The sequence below is a fragment of the Apostichopus japonicus genome, chromosome 1 (assembly GCF_037975245.1).
Source record: "Apostichopus japonicus isolate 1M-3 chromosome 1, ASM3797524v1, whole genome shotgun sequence".
Classification (NCBI taxonomy): Eukaryota; Metazoa; Echinodermata; class Holothuroidea; order Aspidochirotida; family Stichopodidae; genus Apostichopus; species Apostichopus japonicus.
Genome location: NC_092561.1, coordinates 4,093,644 through 4,119,260, shown reverse-complemented (window position 1 = coordinate 4,119,260; position 25,617 = coordinate 4,093,644). Strand labels below are relative to the sequence as shown.

Here is a 25,617-nt window from a genome sequence, read left to right as displayed (position 1 = left end):
CTTTGTCTTTTGGCTGGTGGTCATACTTAATTCTCTCCAATGTCACATTCACAGGTGTCTTCAGTTACGTGTTTGCTCTGACAGCCACAGATAACAACGGTAATATCAGCCCTGTTTCCAATTTTGCATCGATGCCTGCAAAGTACCTGGGAAGTCCCTTTACCCCTTTGATACCCCCGTCGCCAGACCCCTCTACCAAAGTTGCACCCGGCGTCCAAGATACTAACACTGATAATTCAGGCAATGAGCCGTTTCCGTGGTATTTTATATTGGTTGCATTAATTGCTTTAGTCATATTTTTATTATTTCTAATAATCGTGTGGAAGGCCAGAAACAACAAACATAATGACGACTTAATACCACCGAGTAGAAATATCAGCCGGACGGAAAATTCATTCTCTAATCCCGCCCTTCACGCAACGTCCAGCAATTCTGTGCGCTATGCATCATCAGCATCGAATGTACCAAGTGACTACCAGTTCGCTACTGCCGGTGACCCTTATAGCGCTGAAGTAGGGTTTGCAAAGAAAGCAGAGAAAGATTATGATATAGCGCCACCACTACCACCAAGTTATGACTCCCATCTTTTCGTTTCCATGTCACCAACATCCCCCTACAGTATTTCAGCTTCACAAATAAAACACTCCTCCGATTTGGATGATTCCAACCATTATGAGGAAACCAGTCAGAAACGAACAGCGTCCTACAGCAGAGACAATATACGACATTCTGGAATAGTGACTTCGCCACACACTGGAGACGGATATAAGAAACAGGCCAGTCTTGTGGCGAGTGATTGGCGTAAGTCCGGTGGTAGTAACGTAAATATGCGTGGAGTACAACCACAGAGCGATGTCCTAGGAGAAGCCTTCATTAAATCCAGGGGGGACAAAGCCGTACATGTTAAACTTCAACGATGACTTCCAAATCAATTTGCCTTCACTCATTATTAGTCATTAAGGGATTTGGAGACTTCTTGAACATTGTAGAACTTATGTATATTCAAACACATGGGCATGCATAAACATCATGTACATATTTGAAACACCTGAGGAATGGGATCTTACTTTAACCACTTCTGTATGAGGAAAATGGGCCTAATGCTCGCTTACATGTGGAAGGATCATGGGACACCCCCTCCCCCCATAACTCCAAAACATTGAAAACAATAAACAGCACAACTCATGTAACTGAGGTAATTCTGTTACAGAACATAGGATTTATAATTAAAACTGGTTCGAATCCCGTTGTAACTTGAAATATATATATTTTTTTCTCCTTTCAAGTTATTCTAGTATTTTTCTGCTCGGATCACCAAGGAAACATGATATGAGGCTATTTACTATATCGGTAGAATAATTCTTCAACAAATTAATCTTAAACAAAAAAATATTCGAACTTTATATATGGATTATATACAAAAATGATTCCTTCGGTGTTTACATTTAATTATGTTTTAAAGAAACTACTAAGTACTATTGGAAATAAATTGTTAATTGCTTCAAGCTCACCTTTTTCATATTTCTTTCTGTATTTTCCTCTGTCCCCCCCCCCCCGCTCCACCATTGAAGAAACGATTTTGTAGCTAGTGTTGTTTCAACTGATTCCACATTAGTTTAAAATTAAACATGATTTTTGCTGCCATCTTTTCTAGAGATACAGGTAGTTGTGTACGGTAAGTCGACTCCAGCTTGTGTGGCCGGTAAACAGCAAAACCCTTTGGACAGACAATTTCTGTTAATGTGTAAAGCTTAATTCAGGTTATGTTTAAGAGAGACTACTAATGGAAAACAGCTGAATCAAAAAAAAAGTATAGTTGAATCATTCACTTTAATTTTGCTTTCATTTTCGAAATATATTTTCTTGTAAAGAAGAATAGAAACAAGAGTGAAAATGAATTAAACAAACAAGCAATCAATGTTTCTGAGTACTCTCACCGAAAGGCACATAACGATGACATGGAGACGACACTGTTAGTACTGCAGAGCATGCCGGAGGGGAATAATGTAATTGGCTATCATTCAGGGAGCCGCCAAATGTACAGAGCCCCCAACCCCTCCCCAATGTTTCTGAGTCCTCTCACCGAATGGCACATAACGATGACGCATGAAGACGACACTGTTAGAACTTCAGAGCTTGCCGGAGGGGAAGCCGCCAAAGGTGCAGACCGCCCCACCCCGCCCCCATACAGGGGTGTGGAAGTTGATGTCACTTCCGTATGCAGAATAGAGAACTATTTTCTAAACACTTTTAGAAATTTTCAAGCACAAAAATAAATGTGCAAACTTTCGGCGAATTATTGGAGGAGATGCATTTTTGTTGCCTTAATTCCCACGTGACCTTGACATGTTTCTCAACATTGGTAATCACCAACTCCCTTGTTATTATTTTCTTGTCAAATATCTTAAGTTATAATACAATCAAACATTATGCATGGCACGCATGCACTATTTCAATATAGCCTCTTAATATATCAGTTTCTCTCAAGGTTTCAATGCTTTAATATGGTACATCGCGGTATGTTTGGTAATAACCGTGTATATACCGCTAGGACATACGTGGGCCCGAATGCATCCACTGTCGGTAACAGTATTAAATAACACTAGCCTTGCCTAACCAAAGGGAAGTATTAACTAATGATATATAATATTTTGCGAAATATCAGAAATTAAGTGTTTTAGATTTGTAACATGTACTGTTTCGTAATAGACTTCAAAGCTGTATGGGAGAAGAGTACTGAGTTCCAGATAGAGAAGTAATATTTAAGAATTTCAAGGTAAAATACCATTTAGTAAAACGTAAACACACTTTATCAGAAAATTAATAAAAGCAACGCATAGTAGTCAAGTCGGACAATGAGCTTTACACGGGTGCAAACGTAACCGACTAATATCTAATTGAAGTTACCACTTGATGTATACCAAATTATAGACTTCTTTGTACTTTTAGACTTTCTTGTACTTCTTTGTACTTATTTGTACTTTTAGACTTATTTGTACTTTTAGAGTACAAATGGACAATTAATTGCGATATCATGGGAAATGAATTGAGGACAATGTGGTTGATCATTCTTTGTATCTTTCTAGCATAAGCTAGCTTATTTTCTAGCAAATTATAGTTTCTAGCATATTATAGTTTCTCGTATACTTTGCTTTCTCGCATTGATTACTTAATAACATATTTAACTTTCTAGCATATATTGTTTCTAGCATATTTTACTTTCTAGCCTTTTAGGGGCACTACTTGTGACCGGATAAGTAAATCCGCTTTTACACAGATTCGCCACACTAATGTAATAAAAAACAACGCAATGTAACATATATAAAACAGCTGGTACTTTAGCAATTAGATCAAATAAATGTAAAACACGTTTGTACTTGAATAGTTGGATACTAGCCGAAACAAAAATGGTCACTCAAGGTTTTGACTATAACATAAAATAGGAAAATAAACTGTTCATACTTAGGCTTATTAAACTCGTTCCTTTGGTAAAAACAGATTTGGACACAGCAAGCATAAAATTAATTTCGAGTTGTTTGGCATCACGACACTTTAAACTAGTTTTATAAATTTCGTTACATTTTCCTCTTTTAAACCTAATTATCCAATAAGTCAAACCATCTTGATTGCTGAAAGGAATATTACAATTCATCAAAACAAAACGTTCATGTAAAAAGTGTAAATCAAATGCTGAAAATTTGCCGCGTAGATTTTCTTAATCTCAAGTAAAAGAAAATCGTCAAATCTCAAACTTTTAATGCATTTTTTTCTATATTATTTTATAAATAAGAGTGTTGCTTTATGGCCAGAAAAAAAATGCACAACAAAACTTGATGTCAACATGTTCTGGCGGTGTACTGATGACACTGCATTGAGTAATTTGCAATAAAAATAACGCTGTAGTGAGTAATATTCAAAGGCGCTCGTCTAAAAGCGAGGCTGCGTTTCTAAAAATTGAAATATATGTAAATAGGTGTTTTGAAGTTGATTAACATTTGGTCGAGTTGTATTAATAGTTTAAAGCATCACGCTCGTCTCTACAACATAAACGTCTGACAGGTAACTAGATTTCGATAACAACCAACCCCCACCCCCCGCCCCCTCTCATTAATGATGATTAATAGCTGATGGTACATTGTATTATATGCAACCCCAAAAGGGTTAGACAGAGAAATGTCAACAACTTTCATTTCGATCACGTCCATCTCTGTCACGTGGGGAGTCTGATGGGTGAATAAGTTCTTAACATGTTTTTTTTTTAAAGCATTTTAGTGTTTCCATGTATATAACCCAATATTTTACAACTTACGTCTACTTGTCAGTGAAACGAACCGCTGCGATAGATCAAGAATGGACTTGTACACGAGTGATTGCCCCAGCCCCCGCCCCCCGTCCCCGCCCCGCCTTTATTAATATGAAGCATATACACAAACGTTTCTTCCGTCTGTGAATTAGATACCCATAATTCCATGGTGACGCAAGCTGTCATGTAGGCCTACACCAAAGACTAACATCACACTGCAGGTATGATAGGAAATACTGCGAAGTGTTCACGTAATAAATTTTGTATAATTATCAAAGAAAGAAACAATTTTCCTCAAGGAAATATTAAAGCCAGACCAATGGTATAAAATGCACTTGTGAAACACCTCTTTGACACCTAAAGATGAAAAGAACAGATAATAAAGCAAGGACAATTCGTTGAGAAATGTTGCTCTTTACGCCTGCACATCTACTTGTAACTCTCCCAAGACGTTCTCAAACTGATCACAGTCAAACTCGGCTAGTACAGCCCGTTGCCCCGGGTTACGAGGTGTCAGAGTAACTTCGTGGTTTATAACTTCCTTCGGGTTGATATCCCTAAGATAAAAACGTGTAAGTAAATGTTGCATAAGTTTTGAGCAACGTTGCAACACTGTATGTGATAATTGCAAACATTGCCTCAAGGGACGCAAAATCAAGACGTCTCAACGTATTGCTTTAACGAGCACCTTCGTCAGAGTTAACTTTACACAGACAAACCTTCAATCATTGTTATACATTAAACAAGCTATCTGTCACGAGAATGCGCCGAAAAGAGTGGTAGTCAGGGTTACAAGGTAACTTTCTGTTTACCACAACATTGCAACGAATGTTTAGGCTACATAGATGACAAATATGTTGAGGTTATGATTTTCTCACGCTACATTGGTACGGTAAGTTCTCAACTACAAAGTTATTTCCAGACAACTACTTCTCAGTTCCGGGTTACTGTACAGCAAATTAATGGTGACAAAAAAAAAGTACAATGATAAAATAATTACACTAATATATACTTCACATATTTTACTTGATACTGCTGCCTTCGAAACTCGACCATAACCGTTACGAAGAAAAACAATACACTAAAACTAATGTTGAATTATGTGAGTTCAAGAACAACAGCACAGCTATATCTAGCATTATTTTTGTTTTGTTTTTTGTTATTTGGGACTTTTAATCATTTTATCATAACTCACCTAAATTTGTCTACATTAGCTTTAGAAAGGCCAGGGCCCTCAGTCATGAATAGGCATCCTGTCAGCTTCCTGTTAAGTGGATTAGTGAAACTCAAGGAGACTTTAAATGCCTGACCAACTCTCACTGCTCCCTGAGAAACTCTCTTCACTTGTAAGTCAGGCGTTTCCAGACGAAAATCATCCTGATCTGCTAGCAGTTGTTTGGTTTCCTGAGAAGTGATTAAAATAATGATCACAATTTAGTTCACTCAAATTATAAACGCTTTGACATTTTGAATAAGTTTTTAACCAAGTGTTAAGTATCAAATCAGTCAACTGGAATTAGTCGCGTGTCAGGCTTCTTACAAATCATTGGCATCTTTTCGTTGTTGACCGATAGTTCGTTTGATATTCAAGTACAATATCATATCACATAATGTTACGATGACATTATCAGGGCTTTGACACAGCTCATGTCAAGATAAACATCATATCCAGCTGATATGTTCATGATTGATTCAGAAAAAGAATGTTACTTATATGTTGGGACTTGGGAGGATACTTTCAACCGGTTGTATGGCAAAGTTAGCTACAATTTCTGTCATCAAATTCGTTATCACGTGATCAAGAAGCCGCCATTCGTTAGAACAGTGTCGTCAGAAAGAGTGATTTACCTCAACTTTGCCGAGTACAAAGACTTTAAACTGAGACTGCTCGACCAGTTTATCGAGATACTCCGAGACAGTAGTTTCGACTTTTGCAGTCTTGCTCTCACCAGCGGACAGAGTCACAGATTGCTTATCCTTCTTGATTAGTCCAGCCCGTACACCTACACGATGTTGAAAAACGACAAAACGTTATTAATTAACATGAATAGGGACTTGATGAAGTGGACCATATAGAGAATGTTATCACATCACCGTGTAGGTAATGTATATCTTAGTGTGAAATGTTAAGACATTCCAAAAGTCGACACACTTTCTTTCTCAATGAGCGTTTTAATTAGAGTTAGAAACTGATCATCAAAAATTCATAAGAGCACAAGTTTGTCAACTACCAAGCACTGGCGGAGCGTCCATACAGTCAGGGGGCGGATTCCCCCCCCCCCCCCCCGACGGACTCAAATGGACTGCTGGCGCCCTTTTCAGCTTTTTACCACATTTTACTTATTCGTGATTATTGACTTTTTTATTGCGCTCTCATCTACCTATTGACATTTGTCACATTTTGTTGTTGTAATTTTCTGACAAAATGCTCTAACGGCTATTTATTCTTCGTTTATCTGCAAATTAGCAAGGCCCAGAAAGGGTCATTTCCGGCGATCTAGGGAGTATCTTTGCTCAAAAACTTTCTGTACGCTCCGCGCCAAACTGTGGTGGCGCTCCGCTTAGATACTGTCGCAAGCGCCCCTACAGAACATTCTCGCCCCCCCCCCCTGACAAATACCCCTAGCTCCGCCACTGCTACCAACTAGTTGGGTAGTTGTAATGTAATGATGGCCTTGAATATCCAAACTTTGACAACTTGACTTATAACATTCTTGGGTCATGAAGCTATGCTATAAACTTAAATAAATTGGCTGACGTCGTATCAGTTGTACTTAAACAGCACTCCACTCATTTCACATGACAATAAATTTTAGTATCTGGTAAACGGACTTACAGCAGAGAACGTTGAAATAAAAGTGAAAATGTTCGTTGTTTTTCATTTCCTTATATTTTACATTTCATAGAAGCAGCTCGATCCTTATATAAGACAGTACTAATGCTTTGAACATTTAAATAAAGACATACTTGCACACACCTGTATAATAACAGACTTGCAGAATACATGTCAAGTCGACAGTTCTGCTCTCCGTACCGTTGTTCTTCAAATTGACTTCTATTTCAAAGTCATTACCCAACATCAAAACTTCTTTGTTGGTTAGTTCGCAAACTACGTCAGCTGTCATCACTTCGTCTTCTACAATCTCAGGTCTGCTTCCGTATTGGATTGCTCGACGGACTGCAACCCTCTCTTCACTAGAGACTAAAAAGATGAAATGAAGACGTGTCCATTAATAAACTACATGTATAGCTTAATATTCCTATTACATTCGTTAATAATAATTGACCATGTATAGCTTAATAATCTCAGTACAACCGTTGATAATAATGGACCATGAATAGTTTCATGTTCTAAGTACATACATTAATAATAATGGACAATGTATAGCCTAATATTCTAAGTACATACATTAATAATAATGGACCATGTATAGCTTAATATTATAAGTAAATCCGTTCATAATAATGAACCATGTATATCTTCATATTCTAAGTACATCCATTATCAAATTTGATTCGTGTGATAGCTCGTGATTGCCTGAAATGTATTTTCAAGTCTTTATCGCGCCGATCAGACGGGGATCTAGAACCAAGTCGGACAATTATGTCAAAGCTGTTACGTATACTGTGATAAACCGATTATCCTCGATTTATCATTAAGAATATTAAGCATATTATGAAAGTTATAACACTTTATGTTTTATTCTATATTACCCCGGTCCCCCTTAATGATTGATTCAGGGCCCGGACTGCCCTCTTGAATCCACCTTTTCACTTCCTACTCAGCATTTTGCACCTCATAGGAAGAAAGACCATGGTATGGTCATTCAAATTTCACAGGGAACAACCAATGTATATTCTCAGTCAATAGACTTGATAAGCGGTCATATCTATCAATCAATCTCTCATATATAGTCCAATTGCTTTAGCCTGATGTATCACGGCAATACACACTTATGCTGATAGCAAACTCACATTCAGGGTACTTGTACTGGTCAGTGACATCGTGCCGCCATGCAGACAAAACAGCTTTGGTGGAGATGTTTTTCCCTATGTCGGAGGTCACCGTACGGATTTTGGTCATATCCCAGTCGCCGTACTTTCGCTTACATTGCCAGTAGACACGATCGGCGTTTACTTCAGCAAATACAAAGGGGGCGTCGTGTGGAAGGTAAATCAGACCTTGTTTAATTGCGTTGAGTGAAGCAGGCCCGGTTTGAAAAATACCTATCCAAAGGAGAAAAAGCCATTCGATGAAACATAATACAAATGTGACAATGATATATATGTGTTAAGGGCCAGAAACACCCTAATATGGCGAGAACATATCATTAGCATTCGTGTATATGCAACCAACTTAATGCATTCTTAATCAACAAAGAGCGATTGTGGAAGACCTTACAACACACAACCACATAAGCTGTTAACGCTACACGAAGAAGTGTCATTTCGTTTTCATTTTTTGCGGGACTTTCAAAACGTTCTTATGACCTTATTTTGGTATTTCGATGCTTGAACAGATATATTAATACCAACCTTCGCTAGTTTCTTGTGGCGTGGCGTCAATTGCTTGCCATCCTCCAAAGCCCACTGGTAGATCAGGTCTTGCCATCCAGCAGTCATTCCAAACATGGAAGTTCCACACCGAGTCGTAATTAAGCTCGTCAATCATGTCATCGTTTTCGTCAACGCACTCGTCGATGGTGACACTGCGGTCGGTGTCGTGGGCAGAAGAGAAGTTGGTGACGCTCCTAGTGGGAATACCAAGACACCGCATCACCGTGGTGAGTACTCCTGAAAACACCCAGCACTGTCCGTACTTCACGGACTCCTTCGTGTTCATATACTGCTCCAGAATGGCAACACTCCCTTGCCACGATGTCGGTTTTGCCCCGTCAGTATATTCTCCGTCCCATCGACCATGGAGTACGCCGCCGTCATCTTGCACATTGACAGCGGCAGACATCGTGCGACTCATCACCACCGAGTTATTGCGGTGTTCTACGTCAAGATGCTCCTCTAAAAGGTAGAGCACGCACTTGAAGACATCCTCGTCGAACTGACCAAAGTTCCAGTGCATCTTGCCCAAGTACCTGGACGTCCCATAATAAAGGTAGCCGACGTCATTTAGCACATACTCGGCTTTCTCTTCCTCACTCTCCATGTAAACAGTGTCATCTTTACACCAAGGATTGAAGAGCAGATACACCTTCGCAGCCAACTGTTTGCGATACTCGTCTTTCTTCTCCTCGTCCTTCAAGACATGGGTCAATATATCAAGTTGATACTCCCCAACTGAACAGTTGACGGCGCTTTTTACAGTCAGTAGGAGGTCGTTCCCATTGGCTGTCTCGATCTTGTAACCCCATTTGTTTGGTTCAAACTTATCCACAACTTGCGCATGAACCAAAGTCCCCTTTGATATCAACGGATGGTTTCCTGTAGGTGAGTAAATAAAAGGAGTTTATAAAAGGTCCAAGTAGACCGTGGATAAACTTATCAACGAATATCTGTCTTGCAAAGTACAGTTACAAATGCATGTACTTGTTAGCGCAAACAGTATGAAGACGGCCGCTGGAATTTAGTTTTTTGACTGGCGCCTTGCAAAGCTATAAAATACCCACAGTTGAATCTTGTCTTCTCCTAGCACACCGCAAGTAATTTGGGTTCTCTGTAATTACCACTGTCAAGGTTACATTCCAGTTTCCGGGTGGGGTGAGAGTGGATGCCACTTCTAGTAATCTATTATGTATAGTTAAAATCCTTCTGGTCAATATCACATAGTCTAGAAATTAGCTGTACCAGTCTGTTATAGGAATGACGAAGTACAGGCACACACACACAGTCTTCGGTATATTTAACACGAAGGCAAGTTCCATGTTAATTTATTGTTTAGTACCGTATCTATTTATAAACAGACGCTTCCATTTTTTTATCAACAAGGGAATTTGTATTTAGCAAAGTTCATCAATACCAAACTGACATATTTTAAATATACAGCTTACATGTTTAATAACTGATTCTCAATGTTTCTGTAAAACGTACAAAACTTGGTAAAATTCTTAGGTAAGGTACACGATTTCGACACTCACATGTTTCCCCAAAAACGGTTCACATTGGATTTACGGGCGGGACTAGCCGGGCTGCTAGTATATATAGAGGGCGTTGTTGTCAAGTGGTTAAGGCAGTGGACTTGTGATCTAAGGATTACAGGTTCGAGCCCTGGCCAGATCACTGCGTTGTGTCCTTGGTCAAGGCACTTTATCTCCATTGCCTCTCTTCACCCAGGTGTATAAATGGGGACTTGCGAGGTGACTTGTAAATATAGTTGCGTGCGCCGGTTTGTGGCTGCACCCTATGGGAAGTCCCCCCCCCCCGGGGACACGTGGTTGTGGTGCACTGTGGTTCCCCAGGAGAGATTGTTTGAATTGTGCACACTTTGGTGTGTAGACGTGACAAGTTACCAATGACCAGGGGTAAGTTACACATCCGGGACAGCAAGTTTGCTTATGAGGATGTTCATTAAGCAAGAATCAAGAACCTACACTTTTCAACGATACAAACATAAGACCCGTGTAGAAGCAAATAACCAAGTTTGTCATTTTAATTTTCACACTAAGCATCACGAAGGGTATATAGCTTATGGCGATATTGATGACCAAGGTGCGACACATTTCAACTACACACAACCAATCTCGGTACCAACCTGTGCGAAATTCCACACTAATGACGTCATCCCCTTTCTTAAAAGGCCGGTTCAGCTTCAGAGCGATCTTGAATTCTTGTCCTCTTCGCAGGATCAAGTCAGTGACTTCATACTTGGCGGTAAAGTGGGCTGTGCGGTTTTCTGTTAGTTTTAAGTCAACGCTATCGACCTGCAGTTGTTTTGGAGTTGATGGTGGTGGTTCAGGCACGATGGGATTTAAATCAAAGAACTTAGTGACGTCAAAACGTCTTCCTCGATATTCATAGATCACGAGTCGACGTCCTGTCGGTCCAATCTCCTCCAGCAGACGACCTTCATCTGCACCGCTTCTTTCCTGTATACATAGAATGTATATTTACATCTTTGTTATGCAACGGAAAATATACATCGAGAGGGCAGGACTATACATAGGCTACTAGCCTAACATAGACTAAACTACACAATTCTGAAGACCTAAATCTTACTAGCTTCATAAGGTTTGACTAGCATAGACATCATTTGAATAAACAATCGGGTTACTTCACATTTCTTAAAGTTTTAGTTTCTTATTCAGTTAATTCCTACAAAAATTCACGTATTTCATAAATACATAGTCTATAGCATGTACATACTGAAACAGGTAATATAAACAATACTGTAAATTTCACGCATTTTTTTTAAATACGTTTAGTCTAGCAGTACAAACTGGAACAGGAAATATAAACAATACTGTAAAATTCACGCATTTCATAAATACGTAGTCTAGCAGTACAAACTGAAACAGGAAATATAAGCAATACTGTAAAATTCACGCATTTCATAAATAGATGGTCAAGCAGTACAAACTGAAACAGGAAATATAAACAATACTGTAAAATTCTCGCATTTCATAAATACGTAGTCTAGCAGTACAAACTGAAACAGGAAATATAAGCAATACTGTAAAATTCACGCATTTCATAAATAGGTGGTCAAGCAGTACAAACTGAAACAGGAAATATAAACAATACTGCAAAATTCTCGCATTACATAAATACGTACTGTAGTCTAGCAGTACAAACTGAAACATGAAATATAAACACTTGTAAAATTCACGCATTTCATAAATAGGTGGTCCAACAGTAAAAACTGAAACAGGATATATAAACAATACTGTAAAGGAACTATAAACAATATATAAACATGAAGAAAGCAAGGTCCTTGTTAGTAAAACAATTGTGAGAGGGCTCCGAATTGGATGGAAAGAGAAGCTCTGTATATAAATAACTTTGAAAACGAGCAGGCCTATTTTGAAAGTACTAGATTTTACTACTCAGCAAACACAATCACGTTTTTAAAACGTTCTTTAAAGGTTTCGTCTTTTGTTTTGATAACGTTATTTTTGGTGTAATAAATATGTCACGAAAACGTTTTCAGGCTATTATTTCAAAACATGTTTTCGTTAAAACATTAATATAACATTATTATCTCATAAAAATGTTGTGTTCGCTGGGTAAATGCTATTTCACATCTGTGCGGGGAGCTTAGAATTAAGGGGATGGCTTCTACATTAATAAATAGCAATAACATTTTAATTTAGTTCTCTCAATGTGTACTAAGGATACAACAAAACTACAAGTACGTACTACAGAGCACATAACTTCATATTAACCATTGAGATTAATTTTATACACACATTAACCTTTAAGTGCTTTGTCATCTTCATATGCGTATTTCTCTTTGTTTTAATTGTTAGTTAACTGACAACGAGACAGCGTTTAATTTCAGATAAACCAGAGCCGTCAATTGCCAGTTTGAAATTTCTTTGTCAAATTAGTAAGAGTGTAGCGTTGCACATAATCCAGTATGTACAGCCTAGTGCGCCTTTCTTTTTCACAAAGCTATTTTCCGTATCTATTTGCTGTACTGCCCATAGAACGCCCGCGGCAACACTTTAGATTGATACTAGGTTTGTATCGGACAGATCCGCGAGCATGTAAAATACAGTTGGCAAGCACATTCGTGGTAGGCAGAAACGGACTCTGAGGCATGTACAGTTTGCACTCGAGAACAGAATATTACAAACGACTGGGCCAAGACTACGTTGCACACGTCAGCCTAGTCACTGATATGCTAGGGACACAAAAACATCACAAAAACATCGACGAGACAAGTATAAAGTACAAAGCCCTCGGATTTCGATTAACGATACGGTTGTCATGGAAACACATCAGTGACTGTAAATGCAGCATATTATACAGTACGTGTTTTTATTATCAATTAATACTTGGCGAGGTGTAGTCTCGGTGTCAAGTTTGAATACGACTAAGTGCTATTGCTATTTGAAAGCTGGCGATATAGGCCTATGACTGTTTGCGTTGAACCAAATTACGAATATTAAATATGAATTTAGGAGACTGACCTCAGTCAGTTTGCGGCTTTGATAAGCAAATGAGGCTTCTTCGCGAGTTCCTGCTTGTAGGAGGATTTAATATATATATATTGTCAAGTTGAAGGGTAAGACCGTATCAAACAAATAACAAAATTGGAAGGGCAAAGATCTTATCATCTTGAGTATCAAAGGTAAATCGATTATCACTACGGGGTTGTCACAAAAACACGTTATTGTTCAAATAAAAGAATTAACAAGTACATATTTAATAGCAGGTGTTATTGTACCAATGAAATTTCTGTATAATTATATGCAGCATTCACGGACTAAGATATTAAACCTATTATTTGATTACATTTAGTACAAACATGTTGCCATGTCGGATGAACATGTTTGATATGTGGAATCGTATAGATGTAATCTTAATAAATAGATGCTAATCTTATTCAAACAGCTAAAACAATATAATGATATAAAGCGAGCTTAAATATATAGACATTGTCATTATCGGAGAGCTGCCATTTGAGTCACAATTTCCTGGTATTATCGTATGGAACGAAAAAAGTACGTACCGAAGTGAACAATATTATTTCAATTTATCACGACACAACTTTGTGGTGTGCATCAGTTTGCATTGTAACCACGCTACTTTGTGGTGTGCATCAGTTTGCATTGTAACCACGCTACTTTGTGGTGTGCATCAGTTTGCATTATAACCACGCTACTTTTTGGTGTGCATCAGTTTACATTATAACCACACTACTTTGTGGTGTGCAGCAGTTTGCATTGTATACAGCCACGCTACTTTGTGATGTGCATCAGTTTGCATTATAACCACGCTACTTTGTGGTGTGCATTAGTTTGCTTTGTAACCACACTACTTTGTGGTGTGCAGCAGTTTGCATTGTATACAGCCACGCTACTTTATGATGTGCATCAATTTGCAGTGTAACCACACTACTTTGCGGTGTGCATCAGTTTACATTGAAACCACACTACTTTGTGGTGTGCATCAGTTTGCATTGTAACCACACTACCTTATGGTGTGCATCAGTTTGCATTGTAACCACACTAATTTGCGGTGTGCATCAGTTTGCATTGTAACCACACTACTTTGTTTTGTGCATCAGTTTGCATTGTAACCACGCTATTTTGTGGTTTGCATCAGTTTGCATTGTAACCACGTTACTTTGTGGTGTGCATCAGTTTGCATTGTAACCTCACTACTTTGTTTTGTGCATCAGTTTGCATTGTAACCACGCTACTTTGTGGTGTGCATCAGTTTGCATTGTAACCACACTACTTTGTGGTGTGCATCAGTTTGCATTGAAACCACGCTATACTTTGTGTGGTCACCATGTAATGCGTTCTCGTCATCACATAGCGTAACCTTTTCGCGTTCCATGAGTGCTGAGAACAGATAGTGATACTGTCATACAGATAGTGATACTGTCATATTCAGGCCAAAGGCATAAAGCACAGGTTTGGTATGCGGATAATATTGACCTTTTCAATACCTGCGTTTCAGTATCTGGTCACTTCTTTGTGTTGAGACTTGAGTACTACGTAGTTTGCATTGATAAGGAATTTTTCGATTCGTATCTTAATGTATTAATTTGCATGTTATGTTCTTCATTCAATATAAAAGGCAAGCATGCTACATTCCAAAGTAAGCCAATAATACAATTTACGTTATACAGTAGTGTCATTTCGTTTGTCTGTCATTTGAGTTCCTTTGTTGTTGTTAGGTTTGTTCCCGGGACCGACACTTCACTTCCTAACAGTGATATTTGCGTGGATGGCAACCAAATACTTTAGGAAGTACAAGTATTTCCTGTATTTTGTCAAAGCATTGTCATTTGTTATGCCTACGTGACGATTTTTGTATCCGGAACGTATAGTAACAGGCAAAAGTATGTCGCTTCCATGTGTACGAGAAATTCAATAATATATTATAGCCTAGTTGTCCAATAGACTAACACAAACTGTTAACACGCATCCTCGCAACATTCAGACATTGATCTAAGAACAGACTTATCTCGGGGAATAATTCGGAAATCAGAGCCTTGTATAGAGTATGATTACAAACAAAACAATAACGTTAGAAATGATAGCATGTTAAACAGGCCACAGAGCAAGACCATCAGTGTGACGTACATAGGCGTACGAGGCGGGGGGAGGGGGGGGCAGACTTCCCCCCAAATTTCCAGAGGACAAGAAATTCGGGCAAAAGTCCTGAAAAATTCGGGCAGCCCAAGAGGAGAAAAATATATATTTATATAAATATGTGGTAGCTTGCCCGAATCTTTTTCATATTTTTGCCCGAAAATTCCGTGGAGAGCGTTCTGTGTTATTTGTTTTGTGACATTAATATTAATATAGGCCTAATAATTTTCTTTATTTAGCATCATGATGCCCGAATATTTCCGTGTAACACCACCGTAAGCGCAGCTCATCTGGGCTACCATGCTTTTTGCACAATCGCCCAAAATTATTAACAGGGAACGCCGCTCACAATCGTGGTGACAAGCATGAATGGAGATAAGCAGCTGCAGTCTCTGAAGTGAAAAAACCGCTGTAAACATTTTTTTCTAACTAGTCAACTGTATACCTGGACATCCCAGACATGAGCATATATAAGAAACATTTTCTTTTTCATGGGTGGTGGGGGGGGGGTGCCTACAAGCCTAAAAGTTCAGGTTTATCATATTCTTTGTTATTTTTTATACTTTTTTTGTGAGACAAATTGCAGTCTCACCCGACACAGCGACATTTTCCCGCCGTTGAACAATGCATGTTTTTTTTTTTTTTTCTGGGGGTAGCTGAGTACTGTGTTAAAATAATAAATACCGTAACTAAATAGGAGTTAAAAAAATACTGTCCTAGTTTTCCCCGTCAAAGTGATGTAACCATTTTTTCTTCTTCTAATTTATCACATTTTTGGGGAAGTGTAAATTTCTAAACGTGAGATTATAAAATAAAGAATGTTTAGATGCAACTTGCAAGGCCTCAGAAGTGCCATTTCCGGCAATCTGAGAGGCATATTTTGTCCAAAAAAAATTCTTGTACGCTATACGCGCCAACTGATGGTGGCGCTCCGCTTAGATAGTGTCACGGGAAATTTCGGGCACAAAAGTTTCTGCCCCCCCCCCCTTAAACTGAAATGGTCCCGTACGCCTATGGTGACGTATATATCTTTAGCATACCGTACCCTAAATAGAGTATAATACAGCTTGCAGCAGTCATTCTTAGCTATAAGTATAAGTCTGCATTATATGTTCTACCTGCCCAAAATTAGATGAAGAAAGTCGAATGGTGCAATACACACACTGGAGAAACCGATTTCCAGTACTATATAGTCAGTGTCATCATGCGTATGTTAAGAGTAATAGTGTTTAACAATGTTTCTTCTGTTTCAAGATGTTTTGCAATTTCAGGAAATAGCAATAGAGCCTATATGAAATATTTTATAACAGTTAAAAATATGGCCTTCCATAGATTCCATTTTCCATCAATCATAACCACTATAGCTTATCACAATGTAGCCTTACAGTTTATGCAGTATATGTATGTATGTCTGTATATGTATGTAAGTGTGTATGTATGAGTGTATGTATATGTATGTATATGTGTGTGTATGTATGTATATGTATGTATATGTTTTTATATATATGTATATATATATATGTATATGTATTTATAATGTATGTATATGTATGTATGTATATGTATGTATATATGTATACAATATATGCATTACAATAATGATATGAATACATACCGAAGAACCATTCCAACAAGGAAGAAGAAGGAGAAGATCCATCAATTACTAACTTGGAATTATTTGTCAGTTTATTACACCGCTATTCACATGTGTTCCATCCGGGAATTTGATATAGAGCAAATGAATGTACACAGATCTTCAGTTTTCCATTCCACAAAACCCGGATACGACAAGGTTATAAAAAATCGTACGCTCGTTTAAGATAAACATGTGGCATCAAGAAGAAACTGAACATTTCTTGGGCTCAAAAATAGCCAGTTAAGAACTTTCAATCACTATGTGATTATCCAGCATATACGATACTTATCACCAGAATTTAAGTTAGTTGGTCTTCCATAAAGTTTGTAATCAAATCATTTCACAACATCAAACAAATAAAGATTCTCTAAATGCAATAGTAGTGATCGTTTCCTTTCTTATGATTTGAAAAAAAAAACAGTTATTAAATATTTTCGTTTTGGACGTCCAAGAATGCAATCGGTGCTCGCCGAATCTAGCCACATAATAAACATGATTACAATGGAGCCAGATTCATGACATTTTATACCAGCCTATATATAAATCAACCTATAAATTTCCATTTCCCCCCGTTGTTTTCATGAAATCGCTCAAGTTGCTGAATGACTGCAACGGTACACGTAAGTTGACCTCACCTATGCTGGTACACATGTGCTATAATAAATTAAAGACGAGTGTTGTTCGTATGGCGTATAGGTATCACAAACACTCAATATTTCATATGCAGGGCTATACAATGACACGCCTTTCTTTCTCAAATTGCTGTATCATTCATTTCAAGCAGACAGTTACAGCGTGTTTTGATTGTGTTCGGGGACTTTTCTTTCAACTTTCTCACTTTGATAAATTTCAAAGTAATTCATGATTATCCATGACATTGTATATCTCTGTAAAGCAGGGAACACAACTATATACCATCATATTAATTTAAAGTTGTTTTTCAAATACGTCATGAATCTGTGTGCATTGTTCTTATCATGTCACACTAGCCATGAAAACCACTTAACAAAAACTTGGAACACTTCCAAAGCATTCCAACTCGGAGTCAAAGTGATAAACCCGGATGAACATAACGGCAAAATTGATTGCAACATAGCTCAAAAGCGGAACATTATTAGGGGTTTGATAACGTTCTGGAAGAATTATGAAGTAGTTGCTAGAGATTTACTCGTTGGTGAGTGTGGTTATTGGAAAGAATATAAACTGAAGACGCGTGTTGTGAATATGATCCGTTATAGGAACGAACATTGTCCCTGTTCAATAGACATGATGTTCTATACTGAATAACGTACCTTTTATAACAAGCGAGCTACGTTAAAGAGAATACAAGAACAGACACACATAATTACATATTTATAAGATGTTTGCTGGGTGTGATCTCAGCTGCTGATCTATGCTTGTTTCTTGTGATCCCTCCAAATGTCAGGGTTTAAAGTTATCAAGATATGGCGTGTCAGAATATTTATCTATGTCGGACAGACAAAAAGGGGAATCGCTGGTGCAAATACCGAGAACTTATTTATGTATGTTGTCTATAAATAGCAGCATTTGTAGACACTTCGCTCTTACGACAAAACTGGAAAAGCATAACAGAACGTGTGTATTACTATTGCAGGGACAGGTAGATTGTAGTACTACAGGATAATAGGAAACTAGTGTATAGATTTAAGTTAACAACCAGCATCTGTTGAGCATTGTCACAGGAAGGACTCTCGAATTCTGGGAAAAGTATCTCTCAACTGAAGGCTGCCAGCAGCAAGTCACATACAATGTGACATATTCGGGTGTGTGCGCATGCGCATATTGGTTTCTTTCTTCTTGATCTTGTTCTCGTTACTATGCTTGTTTTTTTGTTGCCTGGAAATTTTAATTTAAAAAGAGAGGATATTCTGAGCACAAGCAAGGAGTATATCGAACTGCCAAGCCGGATATGCAGGAATAAATCCATTTAGCAGGCGCCATTTTGAATGCCATGTAAAGTAGCTTTCAATCGAATCCGACACACTGCACTTGTATGCTGTCCATGTTATTATGAATATTAATTTATCGTAGGACAACCTGAAATTGATATTAGTATAGTATGACAATAGAAATACCTGAATACCATATGTTGAAGTATGATACTATTATGTTTCAGTACTTCTTTGAAACGCTAGAGCAAAATCTGGGCTGGCTCTATTAATATTGAAACTTCTTTCTATTCATCTTCTTTTTTTCTTTCTTTAAGCAAGGAGAATCAGCTGTAACCCAAGTGTGAATGTACCCTTTTACTTAGATCAAATGAGCACATGGAATACCGGTATACATTTGAGATGCAATTCATGTCTTAGATAACACGGAACTTGGGTATAAATGCCGTCAGCTGTATTAGTTTACCTATAAATTCACGTAGAAGGCCCACACAAAAAGAAAATACTGCTTTAGTAGAACCAGGAAGTGTATTCATACGGTACTACACGTTGCACACTGAGCACTTAAGTTTATAGCTTATGTAAGGCAATACTTCAATGCACGCAGTAAACGTTATATTTTTTAAACATATAAATATTTGATTGTATTGATAGCAATCGTGGCATTTCAGGACCTGATCCCGGGGGGATGGGTGCGTGGCAATCGCTATATGTCAGGCTCTGATCCATGCATGGAGAATGGGTGCGTGGCAATCGTGGCAAGTAAGGCACTGATCCAGGGGGAATGGGTGCGTGGCAATCGTGGTATATCAGGCGCTGATCTATGCATGGGGAGTGGGTGTGTGGCAATCGTGGCATGTCAGGCGCTTATCCAGGGGAATCGGTGCGTGGCCATCGTGGCATGTCAATCGCTTATCCAGGGGAATGGGTGCGTCTCCCTCCCCCTTTTGCAACCCCACACAACAAGATTAAGAGTAGTTATTAGAAGAACCTTTCGTGTTGAACTAATTTTCAGCCTAAATATACCTTAGAATGCAGCATTTCACATCTAAAAGTTTATTTCTGAAATCAAATATAAACCTCTTTTCGATAATAAATACTGTGGACAACTCGACCAAAATGTTAGGTATACATGTCGGCAGCGAACCTGTAAGTTGCACGTAATCTATAAACTGGTTTCGGTTTCGTTTTGTCGAGAACATGGAACTGTCATTTATTTAAGAACTATCACTTGTTGTACAATGGAGTTCCTCTGCTGGATGATTCCTACGCATTAAACAGGCCTACTTACAATATATATGTGTTTCTGATTCATTCCGATTTGTCTATCATAATACTTGAATTGCATGTTCTAATTCTGTTTTTAGTTTCCACGAGCACACATTATAACGTCACACGTAAGGTGTATAAATGCTATTGCTGAAGTGAAGCATCAGCTAATGTTATATTGCTTCCCGTACGATATTTTCAAAATATATCTGTCTAATATATAAACATATATATAGGAAGAAATGAAACCGAAAACAGTTTACAGATTACGTGTATCCTGCAGGTATGCTGTAGGTATGCTGTGGTGGCATATATGGACATTATGTTGAATTATCACTACTGCGCCTACCTTTATTGTCCGTCCTGTGTTATATTAAATACATAGAAATGCAACACATATGTGAACATTATGTATTGTTATACTGTACTACACTGTTCGATATTCTATAGATATGTACAAACTGTCAAATAACCATGTAGAAGAACACGATACTGAAATGGTTTTGAAATGTAGATGAGTGGGGGGGGGGGGTGATGGATAGGCCCGGGGTGTGGAATCATTTATAGCAGCGTTGAATATTTGTAGCTTTTCTGTAAGAAGCGAGTTGTCTGCCATCAGTATTGTCAAGCATGACGCAGTTAAACTTTGACATAATTGGTGGAGGCATACATTATATATGTATGGTTATATATCCGTGTAGGCCTTCTCTGTAGCAGACTGCCGTCATTCAAGAGCCATACCTGACGTGTGGCACCATCTAATCACATGACACTTTAAGGTGGTGTAAAGAGGGTGTAATATTTCTTTGTTAAAATAACTATGATTTTATTATTATCATCACTTTATTTAAGGAAAGGACTTGGTTGACTGGTAAACGAGGAAGGTACAAGGGGATATTTCTCAAATGGTTCATGAATGAATAGGCCTATCTAAGAGCACGTAACATCAAACCAAGCCTAGATATTCCACGTACACACCCCGAACCACGAGCGGCTGCTACCGACTGAGATCCATATATCCATTTTTCAGCACGTTTTGATTATCTAAATGAACCAGTGACGACTAGAATTAAAAGATGACGGCATTTTGCGACAATTATTTTCACATGCTTCCATGTCCATTGTAAATCATTACAGTTTATAGACATATTGCTGTCCCATACATTATAACTTGAACAATTTGGTTTACAACTGCCACTGCGTTCCGCTTTCTGCATCATGCTCAAGAACACTGGCTATTTAGTTTGTTCACATCTTAGATACAGGTTTCTTTATTAATACAATGATGAGACCAGAGACAAACGTTATGAGCGTGCTATACGCATTGCTTCTGGCAATATAGCCTACAAATAAACTACTGTGTTTAAGACCACAGAACCTTTAACAACGAGAATTCATAACCCTGTAATAACCAAAAAAGTCTAACACTGAGATACGTTGAAATGCCTAATTGAGTACCAGCTGTGTTGAGTATATATATGGTCTGTTATCTCTACGATGTGTTTGCCATCTGACTGGTAATAAAACGGGTGGTAGCCTTGTGCATGTAGAGCAGGTCAGGTCAGCTCCAATGGCTCAGCGTATGAAACCTATTCGATCCTACACATGTACACATAATAGGTCTAATGGTCGGGAATCTCAACAAACAAGCTATAGCGGCTAAGTTATCTATCATAGCTTTTAGTTTGCATGCCATAAAGGTATATACATACGCCACATGATGAATAGTATGAGAACGATAACTCGATATAGTATTAAAACGACATCTCGATATAGTATGAAAAAGGACAATAAGCCTATGACAGGGAGGTTTATTTTTATTCGAAGAGACTCGTAATTAAATACCTTTCCAAAACTGTATCATCTTTCAACAAATATTTACTAGACGGATGATTTCTCAAAGAGTTATGTCTGTCGGTGATTGGATAGCACGTAAATGTTATATCATTTTAAATCTATGATATTGTCACTTTGTCAGTAAACATTCCATACTGGATGAACTTTCAAGTTTAGTTCTGGAGATACAAGAATATTTCATCAAGTCCACTTTACCTTACCTAAGGATATACCTACAGTCACCACGGAATGGCTCTCAATATATTTTATCCAATACTCACCGTAGTGTTGCTACTTCTAGCTGTACTGGACATGTTCGCGCGTTGAAGATTTGTCAGGAAATAACTAGGTCAGTCAGCGTATTGAGTATTGTGTTGACGTATCCTAGTCTGAATGAGACCACTCGTGTGTGGAAGTACTATACATATATATATACCTTGACTGCATGTATAGCGCGATACACGTTTATCTGCTTGCACTGAAGCAGTCATCAGCTGGGACGATTCGATGGATGATTAATATTCACTTTGTGATTGGCAAATCACGAAGTAGCCTACTGAGATGTACAATTTCACGTCAAATACACGTCTGTGGCTTATACGAGAGAGTATTCATTGTTGACGAACACAATATAGCTTTATTATAAAGACAGTCACAATATGAAGTTAGACATGCTTCGCGGTTACACTGCAGGGGTTTTGCAATATTCCATGTTTACAATACTTCAGGGGGTTGCAATATTCCATGTTTACATTGTATACGTATCAAATGGGGTGACCCATTACCAATTAAGAGAATCAATACAGTTCAGATGTCAAGCCAATAGGTCATTTATACAGGGAGTGTCTGAACAGTTGCAAAACAACACGAACAAAGTCACCACTTATATGAGTTGGTAAAAAATGCTTTCACGTTAATCAAAGAGAATGTAGACGACACACCGCTTTAAATCAAATGAATTGTTAGGGTTCAAAAGATCTATAGCTCCAGGCCTTTCATCATTTCCCATTGAATTCTGTAAAAGGCAGGACCTAAGATTTCACAAGTGGTGGCCTCAAATTTCAAACCTCAGTTGAGTTGACAAAAAAGTGATTGACAACTTTGTCAAGGGTGTGGGATGGTATATACTTGATGGAGCTGGGGTAAGCCTTCATTTGTATTGGCTGAAGTGCCCCCTGAGGTAGGCTGACAAGGGAATGAATTTTATAAATTTGTTATTTTCTTTAAACGATTTTCAAGCACAAACACAAGCCAGAAAGAGACATTACTCTGAAACGCTCAATGTATCTACGTATCCCGGGCCGGAGCGGACCAGCGATTCTCTAGCTGAAGAATTCAAATATTCCTCTCGTACTTTAGCTCGAATAGACGTATATGTCAGTAAGGGCAATTACTCTAAGGTCTCTTTGGAAGGTATCTAAGAGCCCTTTCTTTGAGTTGCATCTAAGAATCTTGGTGAGTTCATGATGCTTGGGTGTAGCCACTGTAAGTTACTTCTTGTTTCTTTATAGTGATATCAAGCAGAAAATACATATTAGAAAAAGAAATAACTCTGCACCTTCTTGGAATATAATTGATCTCCATTGTTCGCCTTAGTTTTAGCAAATTATTGAGCAACTGAACGCTCTTCTTAAATAACCCCCCTCCCCTGCTCCCTCCCAGTCTATCGGCTGTCCTGCCGCTGACTATATGTTACAACCAGTGGCGTCGCCAAGGGGGGGGGCAGGGGGGCACGTGCCCCCTGGAAAACCTAGTGCCCCCCCGAGTGCCCCCCCATCTGAGATTTGGGTTGGTAAAAAAAATATATATATTTTGTTATATTCAACTCCCATCATCTGAGTTGGTTTTTCATAAGGACAAAGAAGCACAGTAATTCGTATTTTCTTCAAATGAGCTGCGAAAATGTGCAGTCCAATCAAATTCCTGAAAAGTAGGCCACCCCTACTCTCCAGAGAACACTATTTCTGGACCTTTCTCATGATTCTGACATCAGAATATGAAAGAACGCGCTTTATTTTTTCTGGACCGATGAGTAATATCGTTGCTCTGAACTGGGTACTGCAGTATGTTGCCTTGGTCTGAGGTTGACAGGTTAGGAGCTGACGAAATGTGAGAATGTGAGGGTCCGCAGGCACCATACTTGCCTATATTTGTGGACCCATATATTAACCCTGTTGTGTAGGGGGTGCAGAGGTCATTTGAGGTCAGATGCTTGTAGGAACAAATGGCGAATGTTCACACCTGCATACTGAGCCATACTCGATGTGTGATCAAACTTTGGATTGCATGGTGAGATCCCTGATAGGAGCCAATAACGATGCTGGAACCTGTTACATCTTAATAGATAATGGGGATAATGGGAAAAAACGAGAAGGACAAGAAAGGAGTCGGGGGGCATGCACACATTAATTCAACAAATGTAGGTTCTATGGATAGGGTTAGGCATAATATCGACAGCACATGGTTCATATCCTCTGCAAAATTCTGCGCGTTGTTAAATCATTACCTCAAAAATAGCAATTTCTGGAGATACCTTCAGATCGAATTTAGCATCAAATGTGGCACCGTTTTACATCTAGCCCATCCTCCAAATGCGAAAATTTTCCAAAGGGGAGAGGGGCACCCCCTCCCCTTACACCCCTCCCCCAGGACGGCGATCCGTATCCACCTAAGTGCCCCCCATCAAATGCTGGTGCCCCCCTGTGCCCCCCAGACTGAAAAGTCTGGTGACGCCACTGGTTACAACTTACAAGGGATGGTCTGTAAGTGGTCAATAATTCAACCTTTCTTCCATGGAGAAATGTTTCATTTAATTCCATTTGATCGATTCTGTTACCGTACTTCAGTTTGCGGAGGATGGCTGGTGTGGGGGAGTCGGAGATTTCCCGATTTCCCACAAACTTCAAAATAAAAGAAGTGTCATGGAAACATTGACAATGTTGAAAAGTTACCTCACGTTATATCCTTCATGAGGTTTTCCTCCACAATTACCTCTGGTAATCACTATGACCGTTATAAACGTACCTCATATTTCCTCCTTCATTAGGTTCCCCTCGACAATTACCTCTATTAATGACGACAGTAATAAAATTACCTCACGTTACCTCCTTCATTAGGCTCCCATTGACAATTACCTATATTAATGACGACAGTAATGCACTTACCTCACGTTTGTTACCTACGCGACGTTGTCTCCCTTGACGGCTACCTCTGTTTCCAGGCATAGTTTTATTGACTTGTAATTGCAACTACCTCAATTCCAAAGCAGACCAAACTATAATATGATGACTTGCTGGCGGTGACTACTGGTAACAAACAGCTCTTCTATGTGTGTTCCTATATTTACCTACAACGAGAAACATCCTTTCACGTAAAGGAATCAAAGGTGAGTCCGGGATCATGCTAACCATTATCAAACCGTCAAGAAATAAAATGAAATAA

General features: G+C 38.6%; 2 protein-coding genes across 4 annotated transcripts in view; one reads left to right on the top strand and one right to left on the bottom strand.

Annotated features, from left to right (window-relative positions):
- LOC139959392 (calcium-activated chloride channel regulator 1-like) overlaps positions 1-2,759 on the top strand; it is a 20,586-nt gene extending 17,827 nt beyond the window's left edge. For both annotated transcript variants that reach the window (XM_071957057.1, XM_071956967.1), the window contains exon 17: positions 55-2,759. In XM_071957057.1, the coding sequence (XP_071813158.1) occupies positions 55-920 (866 nt within the window). In that variant the 3' untranslated portion in view covers positions 921-2,759. The remainder of the gene's footprint in view (positions 1-54) is intronic.
- LOC139959475 (protein-glutamine gamma-glutamyltransferase K-like) lies at positions 1,830-25,595 on the bottom strand. 2 transcript variants are annotated; one of them, XM_071957170.1, is made up of 8 exons: positions 25,341-25,595; positions 11,010-11,343; positions 8,840-9,742; positions 8,279-8,530; positions 7,281-7,505; positions 6,152-6,306; positions 5,499-5,707; positions 1,830-4,860 (listed from the first exon to the last, which is right to left on the bottom strand). In XM_071957170.1, exons 1-8 carry the CDS (start codon positions 25,398-25,400, stop codon positions 4,719-4,721), a joined length of 2,280 nt encoding a protein of 759 aa, XP_071813271.1. In that variant the 5' UTR covers positions 25,401-25,595; the 3' UTR covers positions 1,830-4,718. The 2 variants fall into 2 exon arrangements, with proteins under 2 accessions (XP_071813271.1, XP_071813350.1); XM_071957249.1 differs by lacking the exon at positions 25,341-25,595 and adding an exon at positions 17,141-17,197.
- Between the last annotated feature and the right edge of the window lie 22 nt (positions 25,596-25,617).

What these genes read in the sequence shown, in the direction of transcription:
- LOC139959475 (XM_071957170.1), bottom strand. Translation starts at nt 25,400, where the DNA reads ATGCCTGGAAACAGAGGTAGCCGTCAAGGGAGACAACGTCGCGTAGGT. An exon ending in TTGTACTCGGCAAAGTTGAG is followed by an intron (nt 5,708 to 6,151) that starts GTAAATCACTCT and finishes ATCACTTCTCAG; the next exon opens with GAAACCAAACAACTGCTAGC. An exon ending in GCTAATGTAGACAAATTTAG is followed by an intron (nt 4,861 to 5,498) that starts GTGAGTTATGAT and finishes TTTTTATCTTAG; the next exon opens with GGATATCAACCCGAAGGAAG.